This window comes from Hippocampus zosterae, chromosome 16 (assembly GCF_025434085.1).
Source record: "Hippocampus zosterae strain Florida chromosome 16, ASM2543408v3, whole genome shotgun sequence".
NCBI classification, from domain to species: Eukaryota; Metazoa; Chordata; class Actinopteri; order Syngnathiformes; family Syngnathidae; genus Hippocampus; species Hippocampus zosterae.
In genome coordinates, this window is record NC_067466.1 from 10,140,081 (window position 1) to 10,164,316 (window position 24,236).

Consider the following 24,236-nt stretch of genomic DNA (forward strand, 5'->3'; position numbering starts at 1 on the left):
TTGATTTTGCAATTGTTCTTTTTAATTCCTAGAAAAAAAGCTCATTTGAAAAACGATAGCAGATCAGACTGCTCAAGCGGTATATGTAACAACAGCAATAAATGCTTTCGCTTAAACTTATTTGGGATCGCCAACATCAAAGTTGCCTGGTTCTATATAAATATTCATGTGCAGCGCAAAGATGTGGGGGGGGGGGGGGGGAATAAAACAAGACATGAAATGCAGATTAGGTTTTTTTTGGGAAGCTATGCTAATAGCAACTCACATTACATCTTTGTTCTTTTTTTGTACACGTGAGCACAGACTGCAGTTCACATGCACTGCTATATACGTACTTGGACAACATTTCAGTTCATAAATTCACAAACCTCATAAGGCTCAAAATAGAAATATCCATTGTCTCAACAAACTCATGCATCTGTAGTTCTACGAAATGTATGATGAAATCTCTATCCGATATTTTAATGTATTGTATAAATATTTAATTCTGGCATCACAATATATTATGTAGTTCACTCTAGTTTTACCCTTGCAAAAAAAAAAAACAAACAATAAATCAACATCAGCAATGTTTGACATTATATAGAAGCAAGATCAGAATGACAAACTACATTCTTTCATTTTTGAGGGCTCCACAGCGGCCGCAATAAATAAACCAATATGCCTCCCCAAAAAAGTGTTAAACTTTATTTTCATTTCATATGAACAAAAATACTCTGCACATCTTAACATTATTTGTCACCAAATGCGAGGTTGGTCAGATTATATACTTAATGTAATCAATGAGTTCAAGCCTTGTCGTTACAATGAATTCCTTTCATGTACATTTAAATCTTTCACGTGGCTTCTAAACAAGTAGCAATTTACTATTTGAATGGGATTGGCTCCCACTGTGAGTCCAAATTCGACAAGCCCTATAAAGAAAACAGAGCTCTATTATGATCAACCGGATCTTCGTGAAATCCATTTTATTTTAAATGAATCTTGATGAGTTTGTCTCCACTTATATTTACACTATGGAACAATCCTCGGCGAATAAAGAGAAAAATAATTTAAGTGCAACAACAGCTTGGTTAGTTTTTCAAGTGGAAAAGATTCTCTTTTGTTTTATTTGTGCAAGTACTGCTGATTATTTGGTGACAGTTATTTATGTGGTTTTCCAAATACTCTGACGTGAGATATAAATTGTAATTTATGGTGATTAATTTAAAGAGGACCACATTCCTCCCATTGAGCTTCGCCCCCGCTAATAGGAAAAGAGATAAGAGGAGTCTTAGAAGTTGGTCAGACTTTCTTGGAGAAGTCCATCCAGAGCAGGCTTATCTAAATCCTCTTGGCAGGGCTGAATAGACAGGAAGCGCAGAGGAATGCTTAAATTTGCCTGAAGAGCAGCCCTTTAAAATACAGAAGTGGCAAGAACCCCCAACGAAAATAGCTCCGCTTCACTTAACTTTCTCAAGCATCACATCAAAGGTGAGCAGACATTAGCCTCGGAAGCAAACTCACATTCACGAGGAAGAACAAATATGACAGAATCCCCTAAATTAAACTATCCCCCAAATTGTTTTTCTCTGTAGGATTTGCTTCCCTCCTGTGTGTTCGGTTAAACATGAGAGCTCAAGGTGACCCGAGTTTGAGTTACGACGTGCTCTCGCCCAGCGTGCACTCGCCGTAGCACGGCCTCAACAGCTGCCCGTCTGTGTTGAATTCCACCTCGTCCTCAACGTCCGATTTGCCATGGGTCATGTGTCGCCTGGACGCAGGAGGGCTGTAAAAGTCAACACATACACATTCAAATAATAGTTAGGATGGTGTGTTATGGCTTGCTTGCATGAAAACACGCGGAAAACGGGATGTCGGTTTCTTTTTGTTAACTCTCAAATGCCGGATTATTACCTATTCTTAAATGTCCTTCGCTAGAAAAGGAAAAAGCACCATAGTTGATGTTTTCAAATCATAGAATGGCAAGTATTTAATATCGAAGGACAGCGCAATTCAATGCAGCACAGCAATACTTGACAGGCAAAGAAGGCCAATGATTCGCGACAGCAATGGCCTCCGTTTAGCAATGTTCAAGTGTTTGAATGGAAGGGGGTGGGGGGCTTAGAAATGCTATATTTGCCGACTGTGAGGCCTTGCGTTCAACTTCACAAAAATGACAGCACAGAAACACCTTGGGGGATTAAAAAAAAACGGCAGAATATGTGTCGATAGATTTTTAACGGAAATAAAGGGTTTTATTATTTTGAATATATTACAAAGTCCCTCCAATTTTTTTCCCTTTTTACAAGAATCTAATCAATGTAACGCTTTACATTAACATAATATATTATTGTAAACTTGTATTAGAATAATAAATCCATTATATTATGGTGGTTGAATTTTGAATGTAATTTGAACAATTATCTGACATATGACACAAATGCACCCATAATGCAATTACTGTTACTCCTCTGCGTGTTTAAATTTGCCTATAAAAACATCATTACTGTAATAAGACATAACCCCATTGATGTTAATGTTGGTCGTCTGTGAGAAAGGTGCTACTACCTTACAATGCATGCATGCATTGTCCGTTTTGACCATTACAATAATTAAATGTAGTTCCAGTATTTTGTCTATTTAAATCAAACAAAGGAAGACACGGTTCATAAGGTACCCTGAGCTTTGCTGACACCTTTCAAAAGTGCAAGAAGAAATATAAAGATGGAATACTCGAAATTTGATGAAAAAAGGACAAGATGCCAAGGTGTTGATTGCTTTTCTGGTTAAGCTGTTGCTGCAAAACAAATAAGTTATTGGCCAACCTGTGTGGGTGGTGTGACTTGAGAAGTGCAATCTCTAAGGCTATTTTTTCATGTAATTTGTTTCTGTTGTCACACCAGAGCAGAAAATCTTACGTAAACACCATTGGAGAAAGGAGGTTTTCTTTATCACAGTGGTACCAGACCAAAACAGATCATTTTCTTCGTTTTCACATCCAAACCACACTGAACTTTTGTTTTTAAACCGACCTTTTGGTTTTTTTTTGAAGCACCCCAGGGTTGGAATAATAGCCCTCGCACTTCAACAACAGAGTTCATTTTAACGGAACAAAGCCTGTGCAGTCACAAATGAAGTTAGTGCTTTAGAAAGAAATGATCCAATGAGATCACACATAAAATGCGGATCTGTGTGAGGACACAAACCAAACGACAGCGAAGAGCAAGTTAGTCTGTTAAACGTGTGATCCGAGATTAGTTTCTTGCCACACCAAGCATCACCTTCATTTGTTGTGATCAGTCACTGTCTGGTCTGTAGAGGTACTTCATCATCAAGTTATCCATCTTCTTCTGTTTCCTTTTGCTATCCTTCTTCCTGGATGTTCCACCACTCGCGTTTCCCTTTTCGTCGTCAGACGGCTGCTTCGGGCTCTTTTTAACACTGTTCGAGCTGCGGTATGAGACTGCCGAGTCCGACGAGGAGGATTCAGATGATTCTGACTCTGAGGACGAAGAGGAATCTTCTGACTGGCTTTCCTTCTTCTTGGCTCTCTTCTTGGACTTTTTGGCTTTCTTTCGCCTTGCGCTCTTCCTGCTGTGTCGATCGTCTGAAGAGGAGTCATCCGACTGAGTGATTTTGCTTTTTTTGTCTTTGCGACCGTGGGAGTTGCTACTGAGGATGCTCGATGGCCGACTGCTGTAGTCCAGGGCCGAACTGGATGCAGAGCGAAGCAAGCTTGATTTACTGCACCCGAGGCCTTCATAATCTTCTGTCTTCCTTCCCTCCTTGCTGGCCAGTCCTTTCTTCTCCTCTGCTTCCTCATCAGTGGACTCGTCAAGCTTACTACGCTTGAACTTGATGGGTTTGAAGCTGAGAACCTCATTGATGGCGGCCTCCAAGTCGGGGTCCAAATAGTTTCGGTGCGTGACAGGCTTGATGTCAGACGTATCTGGCGGATTTCCGTCTGAAGAGCGAGCTCGGGCCGGGGTGGAGAAACTACGGGTGGTTGAGCGAGAACTGTATGGGGAAGTGCCTCCTTCAGTAAACGCAAGATTTTGGCCATCGTCTTTGTCGTCGTCATCTATATGCACACCAAACTCACTGAGGCCGCAACTACGGGCGAGGGACAGGCGAGAATTGCTGCGCTTGTCGTCTTTCCAGGAGCTGCTACGATGTAGCGATGGCGGGCTAGAGCAACTCACACTACTGATGGTGGACTTGGTGTCGTCCTGATCCAGTATCGCTCTCCTGGTGGATATCCTGCTGGGTGCCGCAGAGGAGATAGTGGAATCCTTATCGAATTCAGGGCTGTTTCGCGAGGTCCAGCGTGACTCCAAACCCTTCCTGGCCCTGCTGGTGGCCTCCGAATAGGCCATGGAAATGACGGAGGCTTTGTCATCAAAGTCATCCTGTGCTTGGTTCTTCTTCCAGTCCTCCTGGAGATCGCCAGACTTGGATATGGCTTTGCGAAGTGAGGTGTGGTCAGGGGTGTCGGGCTGTTCCTTTAGAGTGCTAAAGAGGGAGCTCTCGTCGCCTGTCCCTCCTATGGAGTCTTTGAGGTTTGAACGCTTGCGATAGCTCAGGGAGCTCATTACAGATATTGACCTATTCTGCTCGATGTCTTTGCCATCTTGGCTTCCATCGCTCGCCTTAACCTCATTCACATCTTTGGCATCCACATTTGCAGCATATCTACAGGGTGGCAAAATACACGAATAACCCGATAAAAGATGCATTTCTGTTGAGGCAGACATTAATACAATGAGCAGCATATTGTTCCCGGAGTTGGTGTCATGATGCTAATCCGTAATGTCGGATGCAACTGATAATTTGTCACGTTCTTTTTGTCCTTTGGAGGTTGATGGCGAGGGAGTGCCCTCTCTCCCTCCAGCTATTGCTGTTTGTGTACACGACGGTATTGTGGACAGTGTGGGAGTCAACAAGTGAGAAGATCTATGGAAGCAGAGGCATCATTTAGCAGACGCGCCAACTGGCCACAGGCTAACTTCAATAAATTTGACAGCAGCCACTTCGCCATTCCGCCTGCTGTCATTAGACAGATTACTGGAAAGGAAAGCAATGACACCTAATCGCATAAATCACCCTCTCCCTTTTTTTGCCTCTGGTAATGTTGGGCCTTTAAAGACTCTAGTTGTTTTATCCAACAAGGAGGACTGCAAAGAACCTATTCATGGCATGAAGGCTTTCACATTTTAGGCTTACACATAATAAAACACTAACTAGTAGGACAGACACAGGTTGAAGGATGATGTTAAATATCGGGCCATGGAAGAACTCTAGAATGTTTACATCATGTAACAGCCAGTCTCGCAAAACGATGGACAAGCAAATACATTTTTACTTCAACAGTTTGGAAGTTTGTGTGTGTGAACAAAGTTCAAGTTGGTCATTACAGCATTGGTAAAACAAAGACTCACGCAGAGTACTACACAGTATATAGAGCATGACAGAGGTTCTTCAGTAACCAAACGTCCCGCTCAATATAGGCCCTTATCACTGCTCGATCACAGGGATCCGCGCGGTTATCTGTGATGAGGTAAGAGGATCAGAGAAGGAAGAAGCACTAACCTGGCGCTCCTTAGACTTCCCTCATCCGACTGGGGCTTGGAGGAGGCTTTGTTCTTGGAGAGCCAAGACTTAACCTCATCCACACGGTCCTCTACCTCAGAATCTGTGTCTGTCTCTTGCCCACTGTGGGTACAAAGACGCATGTTATTGAGAAGCATCGGATGATAAAATAAAAACCAAAAGAAGGCATCTATTCCAACAAGTCATATTCCCCATCAGCACTTGATGTACAAATGATTCCATTGGAGAAATCGGTCAACTAGATTTCTCCCGCAATCTGTTTCGCGTCAAAATGTGAAAAATCTCGATGGGTCGGAATCATTTCCACAAGTAAAAAGATAAAATGACTCGTTGAATGAATATTTATGCAGTGGAAATGCCATAAATGACATAATGGTGTGAAATGAATGGCCACTTTGTATAAGGAGGTTCGGGTGATGCATTGCAGTGCCGACAGAAGAAGCATAAATCTCATGCCATTGCTCAACATACTCCAGTTAAAGCACATGTATTATCCAGTCAGAATGCAAATCAAGCCCTTGGTGGGATAATTAACTTGTTTGGCTGCTGGCTGCTCTCGCATCTGTGTGGCGTGTCACCAAATCTGGTGCTTGTAATTGAGCAGAGCCATGAGCACCAAAAGCCCCTACACTTGACATAACAATCAATACAGAGACTTGTTGATCCAAGTTGCGGGGGGGTAGAGTCCACCTGCTCAGACACCTTCCTCATAAACTCCTTTAAATGCAATGCTGAGTTTTCAGAGTGTGACCCACACTGTGTGCAACTCAAGTAGTTGAACTTTTCTAGCAGGAACGCCTGAGGACTGAAAAACATTTTTCGAAAGTGAAACTTCCTGCAGTCATTAGAAGTGATAGAGGCAGTGTAATGAAAAATAAAAATAAAAAAATAAGTTGATCTCTGCTCCTGTTGCAAAATGTAAAAGGTGTATTGCACTACATTTATTGGATAGCGAGAAAACTATTTAGATTACTTGGTGACTTGAAATGCTGTACGGCCTGCAAAGCGGGCACCACGCTATAAATCAAAATGAACAGCCAGACGCAAGACCAACTAATAATTCAATAAATATCTCTTCCTAAATCTATACCGAACAGGAAGTTGAAATCGACCATCCCAATAACTATGTTTCCACCTCGTATGGCATAATACGTAATACTTGCGTTAAAGAATAAAAAAAATAAATAAATACTGGACATAAATTGAAACTCGGGTGCTTATGTGAAGCGGTTCCACATTTGATTCCTATTTTCACAATGAAGCAACAAAATAATCAATAAAAGTGCCAAGATGATCCATTTTGGCATTTTTGCTGATTATGACGAGAAAAGATTTTTCATGACGGTGCAAGATGATAGCCATGCTGGAAAGCTTTATCGGGTGTCCTTATGTCCATCGAGAGAAAAAATCCGACACCAGTGTCACCGTGCCCCCATCGCAAATTCAGCCCTTTTCCCTTTCAGAACAAAGTGTTCCGTCTCTATTTTGAGGGAAGGTCTGTGCTAAAAAGCTATTTTTCTCACACCAAAACTGTAAGGAAGCTTAAGTTCGCATTAAAATCCATTTGTGACGACGGCTCACTTTCTTTACTCTCTCCGTCTATGCAGGATGCCAAGTGAAACAAGTGAAGGCCAACCAAAGAAAGAAGACAACGAATCATGCAATTGCATTTGATAATGCAATGTGCTGAATCCAAAGAAACTTCCTCTCTCACCTCCCACAATAAAACACAAACCAATGTGAAATAAAAGGTGGCTTGCAATTGAGTGTTGTGCAAATGGTGTCAGAACGAATTTGTCCTTGGCCCTACACTCCTTGCTAACTGCTCCTGAGGCCTCCAGATACAAACAAGCCCCAAGAATTTGGAAGTGAACGTTAATGGATTCTGACAATCAGCCTCGGCTGGTTGTAAATCTTTGTCACAAATACTCAAACTCAGCCTCAAATCACATATGGCTGTATGTCTCGGTGTTATCGCTTTGGTACCATACTTTGTTAATTACGAGACATGTCGACAGGCGCATTGCGTTGAACAGTGTGTCTTACATTTCGTACAGTTTATTTGCCTTGCCGGCACCGTGACTACCAGATTAATGCTTCATTTCGATTGACATTAACAGCCCGTGTGTTATTGTGATAGCTGTCTGTAGTCTATAAATGCAACAAGAGCTCTCGACCCTGTGGTGCATTTATACTCTAGTGTACCATAGTATACTGAAAATCCGTCCACTTTCAGATCCACTTATCCTCAGTAGGGTTACGGGTGTGCCGGAACCTATCCCAACTGTCATTGGGCAGTAGGAGGGTTATACTCTGATCTAGTTGCCAGCCAATCGCAGGGCACATGTAGACGATCCCTGCTCACACTCACACCTAGGGACAATTTGGAGTGTTCAATCAGCACGACATCCATGTTTTCGGAATGTGGGAAGAAACCGGAGTACCCGGAGAAAACCCACACAAGCACGGGGAGAACATGTAAACTCCAAAGAGGAAGGAAGAAGCTGGAATTAATAAACAAACGGCATGCATGTGGGAAAAAACAAAAACAAAAAGCAGCTGGTTTGGAAGGGAAAGCTTTTCAGAGAGGGAGAAATTCCAGGTGTTAACGATGCAGTATTACATACAACCTGCTGCAGTTTTCAGTGTAGGGTCTTAATTTTATTTTTTTTTCTCCACAGCTTGTGGAATAAAAAATGATGCCAATACATGTTTGAGTTGTTGTTCCCCTAAATGCATTGTAAACATCTACCCAGTATAATAAATATGTAATTATATTTTAATTTGTAAGAGGTGCAAAAATGTGCCGATAGATTATGCCATATTTATTTATTATGTTCATGTTGGTATTTTTCAGCTCATGACGAAAAAAAAAAATACTGCATTGTTTCCCCCCTCAAAGAAAAGGTGTAAAAACAAGCACTATGACAAACACAAAGAATGATTTTTGCACTCTCACGTTTTGTTCTTTCTTTTCTGATACTTTGTCACCATGTCTTGCAAACTGTAGGGAGAGTGTGGATGACACCAAAACAAGAACAAGAAAACAGAGAAAAGAATAGGTGAGAGATATGCTCATGGCATTACAGTGTTAAAATGATTCTACATTCACACCAAATTATAATTATTAAATCTGTAACTGGCCTTTCTTCTGAAAGAGTTCACACGCTTTTATTACTATCTATTTTTTTTTCATTTTTCTCTTTTATGAAGCTCTGCATTAGTTCATCACTCACACCTGTACGAAAGATCGGCAGCATACAACGGCATTAAACCAGGTCAGCCAGATAAGAGTGACGCATGACCCAGAATTACAAACTAGGTTTATTCACCGTTGGAGACAAAGAAAAGCAAGTTATGATTGACAGAAAAATACATCTTCCTGCGCTCATTAGAAATCGTTTCATTCAACACAATGTTAGTCTACGGTGCTCTGAATCCACTCTGAACATCCCACGGCAACACATTTAGTATTTTTGTACCTGTTGATTAAGTCATCATTGTCATCACTGTCCATTTCGTCCTCGATGGCGGCCTGCAGGTCCCCTATCCTCTTAAAGGCTAGTTTGAGATCCACTTGTAAGCTCTGATTTGCTGCCTCTAAGCTCTGAATGTCCATTTCCTGGTGAATGGATCGTAAAGAAGTCATTTCCTCTTAGGTTTGGAGTACAATCATATTATCCCATAGCGGTCGGCACCTACCGACTCGTGTTTCTTTCGGCTCGCCTCAGCCTCCTTCTTGGACACGTCAGCCATTTCTTCTTTCATGTCCCTTATTTGTCTCTGCATGCGTTTGTTCTGCTCCTTCTCCCTGTTCTCTGCAGCAATATGTTGGTTTCGTTCCTCTGACATCTTCTCAAGATTCTCCTTTAGTCGACCCACCAGGATCTAAGGGGGAAGTGGGAGATTTGTTTGGGTCGGCCTGTCGGTTAAGCAGCGTCGCAGTTAAGCAAACCGGCGATAAAAGCCGAGCCGTGACGATCAAAACTGAACATTATATTATCCTTGATACGGCTCATGTGTTGGATCGCGTTGGATTTTGCGGATGCGCCTAATGTCACGAGTGCTCTTGAAGCCTCCCTCCTGATACATACAAAATGAAAATGTCGAGTCGGATTTGTATATTCTCTGAAGGATGTTCTTTTACATTGAAGAGACACTGGGATTGTCTGACCTCCAAACGTTTGATCTGGGTCCTCTCATACTCCAATTTGGTTTCCAGCTCACGGATCTTGGCCTCTTGACGGCTCACAAGAGACTTTTCCACCATGGATTGTTCCTGAAACTCCAGCTGACTCTGCAGCGAGTGAAGCTGTGCGAAGGACACAAAGACACACACTTTTATAACTGCAACCGCCACCCGCCGCGTGCACACACACAGTCAAATACACAAAACACTCTCGATGCTAATTCTTGATCTTGGCTTTGCTGTTTCAAATGAGGGCTGGAGAATGATCAAATATTGTGTATGTACATTGAATTTATGTTACCCTCGAATTAAATGTGTGCGTAATGAGTTGGAGATAAACCCCAATCTACTAGAAATGGTGCTAGAAGAGCTTGGAGTTAAGTCGAACACAAAATTCACGATAATGAAGTCAATGCCGAGAGTCTAAATGCGAAATGTAAAGCTTCTCGAGCTAAAAAATCTCGAGCTTTTGCACAATAGGTGAGCTACTTTCTTCCTCAGCCTTAACATTTAACAGTGAGGACACAAATGACGCACTCAAGCCACGGTATGCAGGATGATGAGATGAAAGCCTTGAACCTGAAGTCTCAAATTTAGTTTCAAGTTTGAAAACTGATCGGAGGCACAATTATGATTCTACTGAAAGTATTTAACATGAATGTACGTCAACGCTGAGCCTGGATATTTACATGAATCGAATCAGCCAGCCCAGAATAGAAAAGGCCCACATTCAATCATGTGGTTGCTTCATATCTGCAAAATCAAACCATTCAAACACAAACTGTAGCCACATTCAGCCCCTAAATGGACCGCAGTGCTTTTTGTAAGACCATTTCACAATGAAAGGCGGGAAAACACAAGAAATATGATCCGGACCGACCATCCTAATAGCAGGAGCTATGCTGTGGTTACACTGCAAAGTTCGGCAGTGGAGTATTGACTGGGTGGTGAGGACACAGCAGGTCAGCTGCTCGATGTATTCAAATCTCTAATTTAGCAGAAGCATCAAGCCGCTCAAATTCTGAATCGTGGCATTTGATAAGAATAATTTAATTGTATTCATTTGTAGAGGTCATCCACTACTGCAGCAATTTGGCGTTCATTTCCAACACCGTGTGCTTGATTAAAGCTACCCTTGTACCTCACTTTAAATCATCTAATAAGAAGGCAGTCAGGTGTATGCACCGTACCTTTTCTTGAATCTCCTGCTTCTCCTTTGTGGCCTCCTCCAGCTGCGCCTGCAGGTCACTGATCTGCCTTAAATCTCTGGCAGACTAACAAACACACACAGATGCAATAGAAATGATGTCATCGTTTATGATGCTGATTTATATAATACAAATATGATACCAAAAAAAAATTGTGTCGTATAAGTTGATTTCAAAAGCACAAGCATGAAGAAATCCGGATTGAAAGTGCCATTGATGATTTTTAAGCGGGCTGACGTATGGCTTGGTTACCTGGGCGACCGCAGCCTTGTGTTTCTTCATCAGTTCATTCATGTCCTCCTGGTCTTCCTCTGTGCGCGACTGCATGTCGTTCTTCTCTCTCTGAAGGCGGCTCACCTGCTCCTCCAACTGATCCGTTATAAAAGGACGGACGGGAGAAGAAATGGGATGTATTGGTGGGCTATAATAAATGGTCATTAGTGAATCTGGAAGTACTTCTGGCAGGACGATGAGACCAATTGAAGATAATCAATGAGCTCATTTAGGTTGGCAAACGTGCAGGCAGAGCAGATTGCTGCCAACGTCCAAGAGTTCATCCTTTAGGGTGGTTCCAGCCCTCCAAATGCTTTCTTTAATGTGAGACATTTCGAAGACGTGCCCTTGACATATACACAGCAATTAACGAGCACTCCCAGATACACAAAATCCGCTGTCAACAAGTTTGAAATGCAGCCAGCACCATTATGTGACAGCTATTAGTGAGCAGATTGTAAGAAAAAAAAGGGCATTTTCTACTCATTAGTACACATTGCAGAAATCAGACATAATGCTAAAGGGCATGCATCTAAAGTGTGATTATGCACATATAATGGTGGGGACTCAACTGCAAACAGAGGTCAAGTGCTCCCATTCGCATTTGACTTTTAGATTGACAAAGGTCAGACGGTCATGACTTGAAAAAATGAATTGTTGCACTCTTACGAAGAAAAAAAGAACCCTCTAATAATACACTCCAGAAGAACATTACATGATTGCACGCAATCTCCATTGTGATGAAGTTTGGGATAAAAGTCATCTTAGAAGAGTAATTAAAATACAATTAATAAAGCGGAGTTACGTCACACTCTCAGAATGCTTGGCTAACTCACCGACAGTTTGGCTTTCACCACGTCCTCCATCTGGATATGCAAGTCCTCTATCTCTAACTCCATGCTCTTTCGGGCCTTCACTGCAGCCGCACAAGTGAACTCGGACTCCTCCAACTGTGAGGAGAGAGAAGGAGAAAGTGTGTGACAAATGTGAGAAAGGTCACAGATCTCCTCAGACTTTGCAGAGGATTTTTCTTCAAACGTATGACCTTATCCAAGTGTTACGAGTGGCATACTTGATTTCTGAACTGGGCGATCTCTCTCTTGCTTGGGGCATTACTCTTCAGGTGGTCCAGCATAATCTGAGCATCGGCCAGCAGGACTTTAGTTCTCTTCAGGTCTTTCCTCAGCCTCTTCTCGCTCTCCACGTCCCTGTGGCTCACCTGAATGACAAATCATTCCTGTCCAGCCGGTGTGGATAAACATGTTCTCCTTTAATCACAACTCTAAGCACCTGACGAAATTCAGCAGTAAATTAAAGCGCACAATAGCAACCCCGCCCCCACACCCCCACCCCCGCCACACACACACACACAGGTCTGTGTTGACAGGATGAAGATGAGACAAATGGGGCTACCTGGTCCTGCGCGCTCAGCAGTTTGGACTCCAGCTCACGTCTCTCGCGCAACACTTTCTGCTTATCGTCATATTCTTCCTCCAGCTGCACCTCCATCTGTTTCAGCTGAGAGACGCGTGGACGGACCGTCACAAACAAAATAGACAAAATCACACACGCAACCGTCTTTTTGATTGCGTCGTATTTCGAAGTCGCAAATAAATGTTCAGTGCACCGACAATGTATAGAGAGCCATATCGTGACATGTCGTCCTTTTGCCAAACGTTACATTTGGGCTTTTGTATATTTGTGAATTAAAATACAGTGGTGCCTTCTTTCACTAGGTTTTCTTTTCTTTCTTTTTTTTGACATTTATATGTACAGATGTTCAGGACAGAGACTAGTATCAATAGTTCTCATAGCAAGGTGAAATTCCTCAACGGTGTTCTACTACTACTTCTAGCGGAATAATTCCTTAACAATATGTACAAGTAACCTAAATTTTACAAAAGCATTAGATGTCATTAGATTATGACAGTGTGCCTCATGAAGAAGCTGGAGTGTGCAGAAACTGTCATGCAATATTTGGATATAAGAGAGTACAGTGTCAATCTAGCCCACAGGTCCCCAACCACCGACACATTTGTGGAACATTTGATACCAAGCTGAATAAAATCCATATTTTATTGATCAGTGTCTGAAGGAAGTTTATTTGAAAATCAGGTGCATTTCCCTGTGCCTCTGTACAAAAGTCAAAATGTTCGGCTCAGTCACATCAGCCGGTAGTAGAAAAGGAGGCCTATAGTTTAAAAAAATGAATGTATTTGGAGAGATTCTTCAGAAAGAGCAAACCACTCAGCCATAAAATGACAACTTCTTAAAAAAAAACTTTTACACCACAATAACAGCAGTCCTTCTGAAATTACGAGTTCACTGCCACAGGTGATTCTTCTGAACGAAGTCTATTCCGTGTAATATTTTGTGGGGCTCATAAATGTGGCATTGTAGCCCACAAAACTGCCCAAAAAAATCAGTTCATTCTTTCCACCATATAATCTTTGTGAAGTGGGATCAAAAGGGTAGACACGACATCGACTAAGTAACACACTTAAGGTGTCATTGCATCCCCCTGAAAGGGAGCTACCTTCTTACTGCAGGACCGCCTGATCTCATCCACCTCCTCATCTTTGCTCTCAATGTCTTTTGAGTGGCTCTGTCGCTGCCTTTCCATCTCCATCTCCAGTCGTAGCTTAGCCTTGCGTTCAGGAGAAGAGGACAAATCAAGAATAAACCACAGAGCAAAAAAGGTTAAAAAAATGTTGACTGTGGTCAGTTACAAGGATGTGCGATCTTCTTATATACCTGCTCCAGCATCTGGATGGTTCCGGCTTGCTCATCCAGTTCCTCTTCTTGATCTTTCACCTTGGCCTCAAGGTCACGAAGCTGCTTCTTGACCTTGGCCAGCGATGCTTCATCCTTGGACTCCTGCGAAGAGAGATCCTGCAATTCGGCCTCCAGCTGCTGCACCTTCATGTTGGCAGTGCACAAGTCAGCGTCCTTTTCCTGTGGTCCAAGGAGAGCCCAGTGTGACATAGAGAAAGGACAGTCAGTGCGGAGAATATCCTCCGCAGTACAAACCTGAAGCTGCTGGTGGATGTTGAATATCTCTGCCGCCATTGTGTCTTTCTCTCGAGCCAGCTTTTCCCTCAGACTCCTTTCTCTTTGTACTTCCGCCTGGGCCTGGTTCTGCTCAAGATCAAATCTGACATACACGCACAGAGCAAATTATAGCAAATATCAACAACACCTTACATAAAAATTGACTGTAGTTGTAAAATTAGGACAACATTGTATACTAGGAGAGATGATGTGGAAAAACGATCTACCTGCATCACATTAGTAAACAACAATTCCCCACAATATCAGGCAAGAAGTTCATACTTCCAACATTTCAGCCCCCAAACTGTTCTCCACTTCCATTAGCCTGGTGTTTTGGTACCCAGTTGTGCTAATGTGCACCATGTTTTTCTTCAGTTGTTGAGGCAAGAAACACTTATGGTTAGTGAACGAGAAAGCCAAGTGTTTCATGTTGTCAGCTCGCCTCGCTGTAATTTTTCCCCCGGTGAAGCACAACTGAAAATAATTTCACCCACAGAGCATCTTCAATTAGCCGCAGGGGATGACTTCTTGAGTGCTTTAAGTCTGACTCATTTTCTGAGCTAATGCGATTCTGCAGATTCCAGAGCAATTTCGCCACTATTCAAATGAAGGTGGATTGGGGGCGGGGTGTGCATCCTGATATGAAAGGACAAAAGAGCATGCATTGTGGTGAGGTGGTGTGCATTTTTGAAACACTATACCGGACACAAAATTGGTCCTAAAGGTGCGAGTGTGTCTCCGGTGTGTCTGTATGTGTCCACAATGGTTTTGAGTGGTGATCAGTCCAGAGTGTACCCTGACCTCTTGCCCAGCATCATGATTTAGCAACAACGAGAATTGGAGAAACGGTCATAAGTTGTTTCCAACAAGGGGTACAGTAAAGCTCAGATTGCTACAAAACATTTTGGAATTGTTTTCACGTCGGGGTGTATGCGGAGTAGCAATTGCAAGATGTTAAATGGCATGACATTACATCAGCACGACTCATGTAATGAATCAAACAAAGGACAACAATGAAGGACATACTATGATCCTTCTTTATGGCATTTGGAATTTGCTCATGAAAAGGCACTTTTTTTGCTCATAGATCAGAATAAAGGCGCGTCCGAGTGGAGGCCTGCATTAATGGAGCTCGACTTCCAATTTGACCATAGACTAGTTGCGACTGAATCAACAGTGCCAATGTTGGTTGTTGCCATGTACCGTATTTTCTGGAGTATAAGTCGCAGTTTTTATCATAGTTTGGTCAGGCTGCGATTTATACTCTGGGCAATTTGTGTGTGAAATGGTTCACACATTGTACACATCACGTTATTTTCACATTAAACCGCAAGAGGGTGCTCTCGGCCTATGTTGATACTTTCCACGTTGGCGGTAACTGAGAAAAACAACTGACGACTCTGACGTAAGCGATGTAGAAGAGGAGGCGCTGCATCTTCTTCCTCTGGAGTTGGCGGAGTTGTTTGAAAGTGACACAAAGCATGAAGATTTCATTGGATTTCGTTATTTGGAGTGACGCTGATGGTTTGGTAAATTTGCTAGCATGTTCTTTGTGCTATCGTTGTCTAAATAACTCCTAATGTTTTGTGAACATACCAGGCACATTCACACTTTGTTGTTTAAGTGTCATGTAACGTTAGCATATCGTACACTTATTCAGCCTGTTGTTCTCTCGTTTTGTTTTTATGTTAAATTGCTTTTCAAGATGACATGTAGGTTTTTGGTGTTGGATTTTATCAAATTTCCCCCAAAAATGTGACTTATACTCCATTGTGACTGATATGTTTTTTCCATCATATTTATGCATTTTTGGGCTGGTGCAATTTATAATCCGGAGCGACGTATAATCCGAAAAAGACGGTACTGCAAAGAACCACTTGTTGGACATGACATTTAAAGTGGTGCTTTTCCCGAGCATTGTCAAATGATTTTAATCATCTTGAACGGGAGAATGGCATGTCACTGTACAAATATAGGTACAGGACAATATATATTTTTTCTGAGAATACATGACTGAGCAGAGTCATCAGTGTGACAATATGCGTCTCGAATGTAATGACTGACAGACAGAAAGCACGAGGTTCAAACTGACTTCCTCTGCTTCTTTTCCAAGTCATGATTGCGGCTCTGGAGTCCCTCCAGATGACGTTGGGTATCCTGCAGCTCAGCCGTCATCTTCTGGCACTTCTTCTTCAGCTGCTGCACAGAGTGCTGCACGTCCTCATTGTCTGTCTTCAAATCGGCCAGCTGCAGCAGCCACATTATCGTTTTATTTAAACATACAAAGCCGAGGCGATCAAATATTAAATATAGCCATTCTAAATGATTAACTATGACAAAGTGTCTTGCCCTTCTCTCAAGATGTCTTTTGCTCTGCTGCTCCGTTTCCAGCTTGTCATCAAACTCTTGCTGGAGTTTCTTTTGGGTGAATTCCATTTCCCGAATGGCTCTGTTGTATTTTATGCGCCACTCACCCCCTGAAGAAGAAAATGCGAAGAAATCATGTGTTTACATTTAGCCAGCTCCTGATTTTAATGCAGGCCATGTGGTATACAATGACGAAGGAGCTCAACAGCTCAATGATGAGCGATGCTGTGGATTATGTGGTACATTGTACAGGCTATTCCGTTTTATTACATTTGAGGGACCGAAATAAAATAACCTCATCTGAAATAAAACCGTTTTTCATCAAATCCTGGCCTGACAGGGTCAAAATATTTGACAGGAGGACTACAAAGCAGCACTCACATTCGACTCTCGTCTCGGATAAACCTGAGCCTCAAAAGCTCGAGCACATAACAATGGCGGTTAGAGCAGACGTGACTAAGTGGTTCTTCCAATGCCTTTTTGCCGACCCTAATTCTGGAGCTGTCGGGGGCTATCAGAACTTTGACAGTGTCCAGGCAGCCATTCAGTTTTAATCTCATTGCCGAGTTTTATCATTTTTTTTTTTTTTTTTTAGCTGTCCATGTCTCCTTCACATGGCAACACAGGCTCTTCCATCAACGCTGCTCATTAGCATATATATAGCATAATGACAACTTGCAAGGCCACCGGCTCAGATCCCAACGATTATTTTCTCATTCATCCAAGAATTTTGATATGCTTTGTAATGGCTTGTCTGCGGAGGTTGGTTTGAGGGGATGTGTTAGCACAAGGAGGAAATAACGACTGCCTTGTGGACAATGCTCTCTCAGTGGGAGCGCACTTTCTCAGTAGGTAATGACCAATCAGCGGCCAGCATTACTTTTATGCCTGGGAGAGAACATTTTAATCCCCTAGTGTAAAATACCAAACTTGGAGACTTAATACTTAATACCATTATGCAATATGTCTAACTGTCACGTCGCCTACTGAAACAGGCGACTAAAGCCACTGAATCCCGCAGCGACAATTAGAATGTGATTTTTCATGCTGTCCACACATAATGCACAAACCGGATGCTTAATTAGGTACATCTGAACGACCTTTTAGACATTTATAGGTGGTGAATATGTATAAAGTTTTGTGGACAGTTTTGTGCTGATCTAAAACACGACTGGCAGAGGTCTGCGCTCAACTAAGTGTGTTGTATGTGTTTATTCTTGAGGTAGTCATTAGCACCGTGGTAGAACTACTCTCAATGATACTGAGGTTTCTTCTAATTAAACAAAAAGGGTCAAACCTTGGAAACAGTTTTCCAGACTTAGTTTCCATACTTATCGTGGGTCTTTGGCCACAAAATTGAGTCTTAATTGGAAAATCAAATAAACGGCAATGTCTCAGTAGAAAGATGAAGGGTCTCAGGAAGAGGCTCTTGTATTGAATCTGAATGCAAGACTACACTTACTTGCCCCATTCAGTACAACGAATGTGGCAAGTAAGGGTCGTCTTGGATTGCCAAAGTCGACTATGAATGACAAGCATGCAGAGACAACTGTACTTGCTCCCTCGGTTTTAACCACGTCAACGAACCAGCATCATCATCGTCCTCCAGCTCCCCGTTGAGCTCTGAAGTTTTCATGAGCCGAGCTTCCATCACCTCCATCTCCTGTGCTTCCATTTGTTTCTTGGTGGCTTCAAATTTTGCCTGAATCACACATTTTTTTTCTTGATTTTACAGTTTTGAGAACAACAATATTTCTCATGTCATTGTGCGTAGTTGCCTGCAGGTCCTTCATGTCCTTCTCTAGCCGCAGTCTCTCAGCCGTCTCGTTCTCCAGCAGCTGGGATGCTGACTCACTAGTGCTCCTCTCATCAGCGAGTTCTGCCAACAAATCGGCAATCTGTCCACATATGACAGTAACAAGTTACTCACTTACAGTGACCCTTTGCAATATTACAGCTCATTTTTCGCTCCCCGGCGATATGGTGGTATTTTAAAATTACCGTATTTACCCCACTGTAAGGCACACCTAAAAGTATTCAATGTTTTCAAAAGCCGACAGTGTGCCTTCTAATCCAGTGTGCCCTATATATGAATCAATATTCTGATTTCTTAGATGTAGTATTGTAAATGTTCTGAAAAGCACTTTGTTACAGCTGCAGCGCTTGTGAAAAGTCTGTATAAATAAAGCTGTATTGTATTCCATTTAGCATAGCACCATCTAGTGGATGCATCACAACTGCAGCCAATATGATAGCTTCTATTATACACACCTTATAATGCGAAGCGCCCTATGTATGACGACAGTTTTAAAATTGAAGGTGCGGCTTATACTCCGAAGCGCCGTATAGTGCGGAAAATACAGTATTTTGTTGTTGTTTTTTTAAAATGGTGTTTCTATCACAGATTTTGACCTAACGGTGGGTCTGGAATGTATCCCCCGCAGTATACGGCGGTTCACCGTGACTCTATAATACAATATCACCAATCTTGACAACCCTCCTCAGAACCCACTTTGCTCTCCAGTCGATCTGTGTTCAGTCTCAGCTCATTGCGCTCTTTCTCCACCTTCTCAATCTTGGACTTGTGCATCTGGATTTCCTCCTAAAGCGCAGAGCAACTATTATATGGAACGTCACGTATTAAACAAATAGAAGAGATAACATACAATCATAGTGTGCGCATAAGTGCAGTGGACTGAAGTTCGCTTACATCTTTGCTCCGCATCTGATCCTCAGTGAGCTGCACCTTAATGAGTGGCTGCACAGTTGTGAAGAGTTTCCACCATGGCCAGTCCTTCACACCTCGGTTTTTCTGGATGTTCTTCTGGATGCAACGAATTGCTAGATCCTGAATCTGTTGGCATTATAGGAAGTCCACGGCAAACATGTCAATATATCAATGAGAGTATTATTGAATATATGCAATGCTTGACAAGTGTATAGTTACCATTGTCCTGTAAGTTTGTTTTGTATTTGTGTCTGTCTGTTGGTGAAAAATAAACTATACGAAATAATTGGTGTAGCTAGCATTTCATGTCATCCCAGACGTATCTGGTTTTTGTTGCGGGCCATGTAGTTATGTTTTTCATTTCAAAATATGAATTGCTGTAATATTAACCAATATGTAGTAGCTTGTTTTGAGAAAATGCCGCGACCAGGGTCCATCAAAACATGACTAGGAGATGAAGGAGAAAGAGCATGTACTGATTTTACCTTCTCCAGAATCGCCTCAATCTATCTAGCATGCTATCATATAATATTACAATCCAGTGACTATAAACCAAAAAGTGAATGGTTGGGAATCGCAACTAAAATAGTACATTGGAAACTTTGAGTGGACCTGTGCCCAATTATATGAATTGTTCGCATTTTACCGCAACTACACACGACATAAAAACCAAACCAAAAAAAATTAAGAAAAATATCCAGCATGTATTATCCAAAAAGAAGTTGAACATATTGAAGGGATGCGCGCAAATCACTTGCCTATTGAACTGCCTCGACCTCCTCCTGCTAACTTAATGCAAATAACCACTACATGAAAAACATTTCCTGAATCCCGCGTTGTTTTATTGCTGCTGTATGGGGGAAGCAGCTATCCAAGGGCTTTGCCAGCCTCCTACTGAGAATTTCAGCCAAGTGTGTTCCAAGGCTGGAAGCTAATTTCTGATTAATTAAATCAAACACGTTGGCAGCTCATTCTAAGTATTACACGATTTCCATGCTGCTTATGCATGAGGCTCTTTCGCGGCGGCAGATTACGGGGCAAACCCAATTAGAGCAACACAATTCTCAGCATCAGGTACATAGCGCCCTCAAGGTATTCCCTATGACCAATTAGGATTCGTCACACTAAGAACACCTCGCAAGGAGGAAAACGCAGCCGATTCGTGACACACGCCTCACTCGTCTGAGCGAGTCAAAAATGATTGGAAAAACAAACAAATAATTGTACTACATGAGCACCGTGTATAAACATTTTAGCGTCCGTGTTACATGAAGACAATGTGACAACCGTGAAGGCAAATTACACGACAACTGCAGCAGAGCTAAAGACGGGTTTGGGGCTTTGTGCGCATACAGACATGTTTGTATGCGTATCAAACACCTAAGCGCTGCTACTGCTGACACCTTAATCTCATTAGTGAGATTAGTATATTCATATTTGAAAGGATTATCTCCACACGCCGATGTTGGACAAGAGGGCCTGGTTTGCAATCTCTTGTAGTTTTTGAAACGTGTTTGATGAGGCCGAGGTCAGGGTTCTCAAGTTCTCGTCCAAGCAAAGCCTTTATTGGATCTTGCTTTGTGCGGCGTGGCGGCAGTCATGCTGGAGCAGAGACGGACCTCCACGTAAACAAAGTTAGAAACATAACATTGTCCTCAATGTCTTGGTAAGATTGACGGTGAAGCATTAGGGGGACCAAAAAAACAAAAAAAGCCTAATTGATTGTAGACGGGTGTGGTCTATAGTGTATATCTCATGACTTTCAAAATCAATAGAGACAGAGTCATAATTATTCCTGCAAGGAAACATGGATTTATTTCACTGCATCTCTGTCAGCAACCTTGTGTTAAATGACAGGCAAAATCAATGTGGTTCTTGATTGGACAAAGAACAATCATTCCTTTGCCTTTTAAAGTAAACTGAATTGTAATCAATTGGTTGTTGACTAGTTAATGACCTTTAAACTAAGCGTCCCTAAGTAGCCCAATCAGGACGTCAAGCATTGACAAAGAAAGTAGCACTGCAATAACATTCAACAAGTGACCTTTCACTACAATCACCGCAGCGTGCTTGAGTCCAAAATTCAATTACTCGTACAATTCTTGAGCTGAGTGTTTAAACGTCTCTCAAATGCCGAGGATGAAAACGGAAAAGAAGGGAATGTACAGTGCCGCGTTATAATAGTCGGATAGGTGGAGGAATGTTTCTTTCTACCTATTTTGTGCTTCATACTGCTCTTGATGCAAATATGTGACAATATTTACTGTTGTTTTCAAGGCCACCCTAAGGACAAAAACTCACAAAGCAGGAAATGACTGCTGAAGTCAGTCCTGTAAAGCCGAGTTTGTCCTTTACGGACAAAAGGACAAAAACAAGATACAAACACATGTCACGTGGGCGTGTCACGTCCTCACATGCCAGGCGAAACCAATCAACGGACCTCCTGTCACATCATCATCTGTCAACAAACATCTACCCCTCATGCCACCTGGACTGTTCAAACACGAGCGAGATTGTGGACCGATCCACTTTTCCCAACGTGAGACGAGATTAACAGCAAGGGTGCATTGGACGCTATTATATGATGATAATCCTCACACTGATCAACGGGAAACATAAATCATCTAACATCCATCGCTGTGCTTTTGCTCTCATGCTCTGTTGCCAACTAACTGGATCAGGGTTAATGTACTGTATATGCTAAGGGAATGCCCTTTAGGTGTTAATATTGTCTACAAACCCAATCTAATGCTTTCGTTGCAATAAATGACATACATTTTGGTTGTTGTGGCAGCAATGTTTTCAAATTTCATACCGGCTGATGCGTAATTGCGCGTCTTTGTATTTGACTCTTTCACACTAGAAAATTGTTGTTGATCAGTGTCATCCGTCTCCCCGCACACTCGACTCCTACTCACTGTTTGCAACTTGTGATCTGATGAAAGTGCATTTTGGAGAACTCGAGATGGGTAACACGTCCGTCAATGGAATGGTAAACAAGCTAGATCTATTCCATGGATGAGCGAACGTGCCTGTCTCCGCCATAAAAATGTTTTTTGTTTTTTTTTAAATTGAAAAAAAAAATATGAATGCAGTATACATTATCATAAGGACAGTTTTAATAACCCCATACTCCCCACTGTGCATAATGAGAATAACCTATAGATCTCATTTTCAGAGCCTGCCTTAACATTAAACGCATTTATGATTGCATTTTCTAACATACAAAGTCAGTGTGATCCGGCAAGAGAATACCATTACCAGTTAAAATAATATGATGACTTAGCTTCCTATTATATCCATATTTCTAGGGGACAGGAGCCATACGGGGACCGAGGCACGGAAGTGGACACTTTGCACTTTGCAAATTGATTTTATAATTGCACAGTTGCTCAAGCAATTTCACATCACTTCTTGCTGTTGAACTTGAAGATTAAAAAAAAAAGCATACTCGGCTCTTCGCCAATTCCACCGTGTGAATAATGGCCTTTAAACATAAAAGTGTAAATAGAAGAAAATACGACTAAGCAAGATATCTACTCACAAACATCATGTTATACTGAATGGCGATGATCAATTTTGAATTCACTTGCTGCTGGTTCAATAACCACAGAGGAAAGCGGGTATGGGACTGCATACAGAATATGGAGGAGGTCCGTGGAGATTGGGTCTATCAGGTGTTTGCACGTGCGTGACTATGGGGGAATGGGATATAATTTATTCTACCAAATGGACATAACATCTAATTATAGCTCATCATAAGAAGAGAATGCAAAATTTGTTTTGCCAGAAAGGTATTTCTTGAACAATATCTCCGTTGTGGATTGCAATCTCTGCATCATAAAAGAGATTATACTTGTACACCGAATGGGGAATGTGACAAGGCTACATATAAGGGCAAAGACAAACAAACCATGAACACAGCGGCATTGTATTTGGGCGTAATAGAACAAAAAACAATTCGGTTATTGCTCTCTGTGTTTTAGTGCTTGCCGTCTAAAATTGGTTTGTGTTGTGAGCCCTGTTCCGTTCGCCCGTGAGTCTGCCAAACAGCTCCCTCATGGACCTTCATCCGTAGCTTGCCATCTCATCCATCCTCTGGTGTTTAGTCCTTTTGTTTTACCGCTAGGTGCGCTATTTTGAAAACCCACTCCTCTCGTTCCGGGTCTGCCATTCCAAATCCATTCGTGTTCATAATATTTAGCACTTGGTTGAGTCTGTTTATTTGTGGTCTCCTTGAGTAATTCCTCATAAAAAATACCATCTTGTTGATTTGCTGCATTCTTGTCTCCATCTATCCACAACCGTCGCACAATCAAAATCCCTTTCACAAACTGACAGGATGTGTCATATTAAAGCGGGGCATCTAGATTCAGCTTTTTTTTTTTCGTAATTGCTTGGAGGCTTCCAGCAAAGCTGGCAGGATTGACTTACAAGTGCAAAGCAAACAGACACTAAAATTAGGTCTGAAGAGCAATTCATGGTTCCTAAGGCTCACCCTGTTTGCCTGGTCCATATATGGACACGCTCCCTTTATCATGTACTACTTTTGATTGCATTACCTTGTCATTTCAAATGGTGATTTGGATGAAACAAGGGATAGGTTTCACATCCCATCTATTTTCAGTCGGGATGATACTGATAAGCGTGAGGTCATTTTGCTTACCTTTCTCTTTTTAAAAGCTTGCCGTGCCAGATAACCTCGACAAGCAGCTTGGAACAGGATTAAATTCCGCTTGGTTTGCTCATCCCTCTGTTCCTCCAATTTCGCCAAGGTCCCAGCTTTGAAGAATAACTAATACGAAAAAAAAATGTAAACACACAAGAG

At 42.0% G+C, this 24,236-nt stretch overlaps 1 protein-coding gene across 3 annotated transcripts in view; it reads right to left on the bottom strand.

Moving 5' to 3' along the window:
* Positions 1–220: 220 nt before the first annotated feature.
* The window catches only part of LOC127588095 (unconventional myosin-XVIIIa-like), a 109,888-nt gene continuing 85,872 nt past the window's right edge, over positions 221–24,236 (bottom strand). For 2 of the 3 annotated variants that reach the window (XM_052046655.1, XM_052046654.1), the window contains exons 22-43: positions 24,075–24,203; positions 19,391–19,534; positions 19,193–19,282; positions 18,459–18,578; positions 18,268–18,382; positions 16,663–16,790; positions 16,406–16,560; positions 14,293–14,416; positions 14,017–14,217; positions 13,799–13,909; positions 12,676–12,780; positions 12,335–12,481; positions 12,099–12,212; positions 11,242–11,358; positions 10,972–11,055; positions 9,767–9,904; positions 9,295–9,480; positions 9,075–9,214; positions 8,552–8,596; positions 5,572–5,694; positions 3,264–4,674; positions 1,625–1,768 (exon numbers count right to left, since the gene is read on the bottom strand). In XM_052046655.1, coding sequence (XP_051902615.1) covers positions 3,279–4,674; positions 5,572–5,694; positions 8,552–8,596; positions 9,075–9,214; positions 9,295–9,480; positions 9,767–9,904; positions 10,972–11,055; positions 11,242–11,358; positions 12,099–12,212; positions 12,335–12,481; positions 12,676–12,780; positions 13,799–13,909; positions 14,017–14,217; positions 14,293–14,416; positions 16,406–16,560; positions 16,663–16,790; positions 18,268–18,382; positions 18,459–18,578; positions 19,193–19,282; positions 19,391–19,534; positions 24,075–24,203 — 3,912 coding nt within the window. In that variant the 3' untranslated portion in view covers positions 1,625–1,768; positions 3,264–3,278. Of the gene's footprint in view, positions 1,769–3,263; positions 4,675–5,571; positions 5,695–8,551; positions 8,597–9,074; positions 9,215–9,294; positions 9,481–9,766; positions 9,905–10,971; positions 11,056–11,241; positions 11,359–12,098; positions 12,213–12,334; positions 12,482–12,675; positions 12,781–13,798; positions 13,910–14,016; positions 14,218–14,292; positions 14,417–16,405; positions 16,561–16,662; positions 16,791–18,267; positions 18,383–18,458; positions 18,579–19,192; positions 19,283–19,390; positions 19,535–24,074; positions 24,204–24,236 lie in introns of all 3 variants that reach the window. The other variant, XM_052046656.1, reaches the window with a different exon arrangement.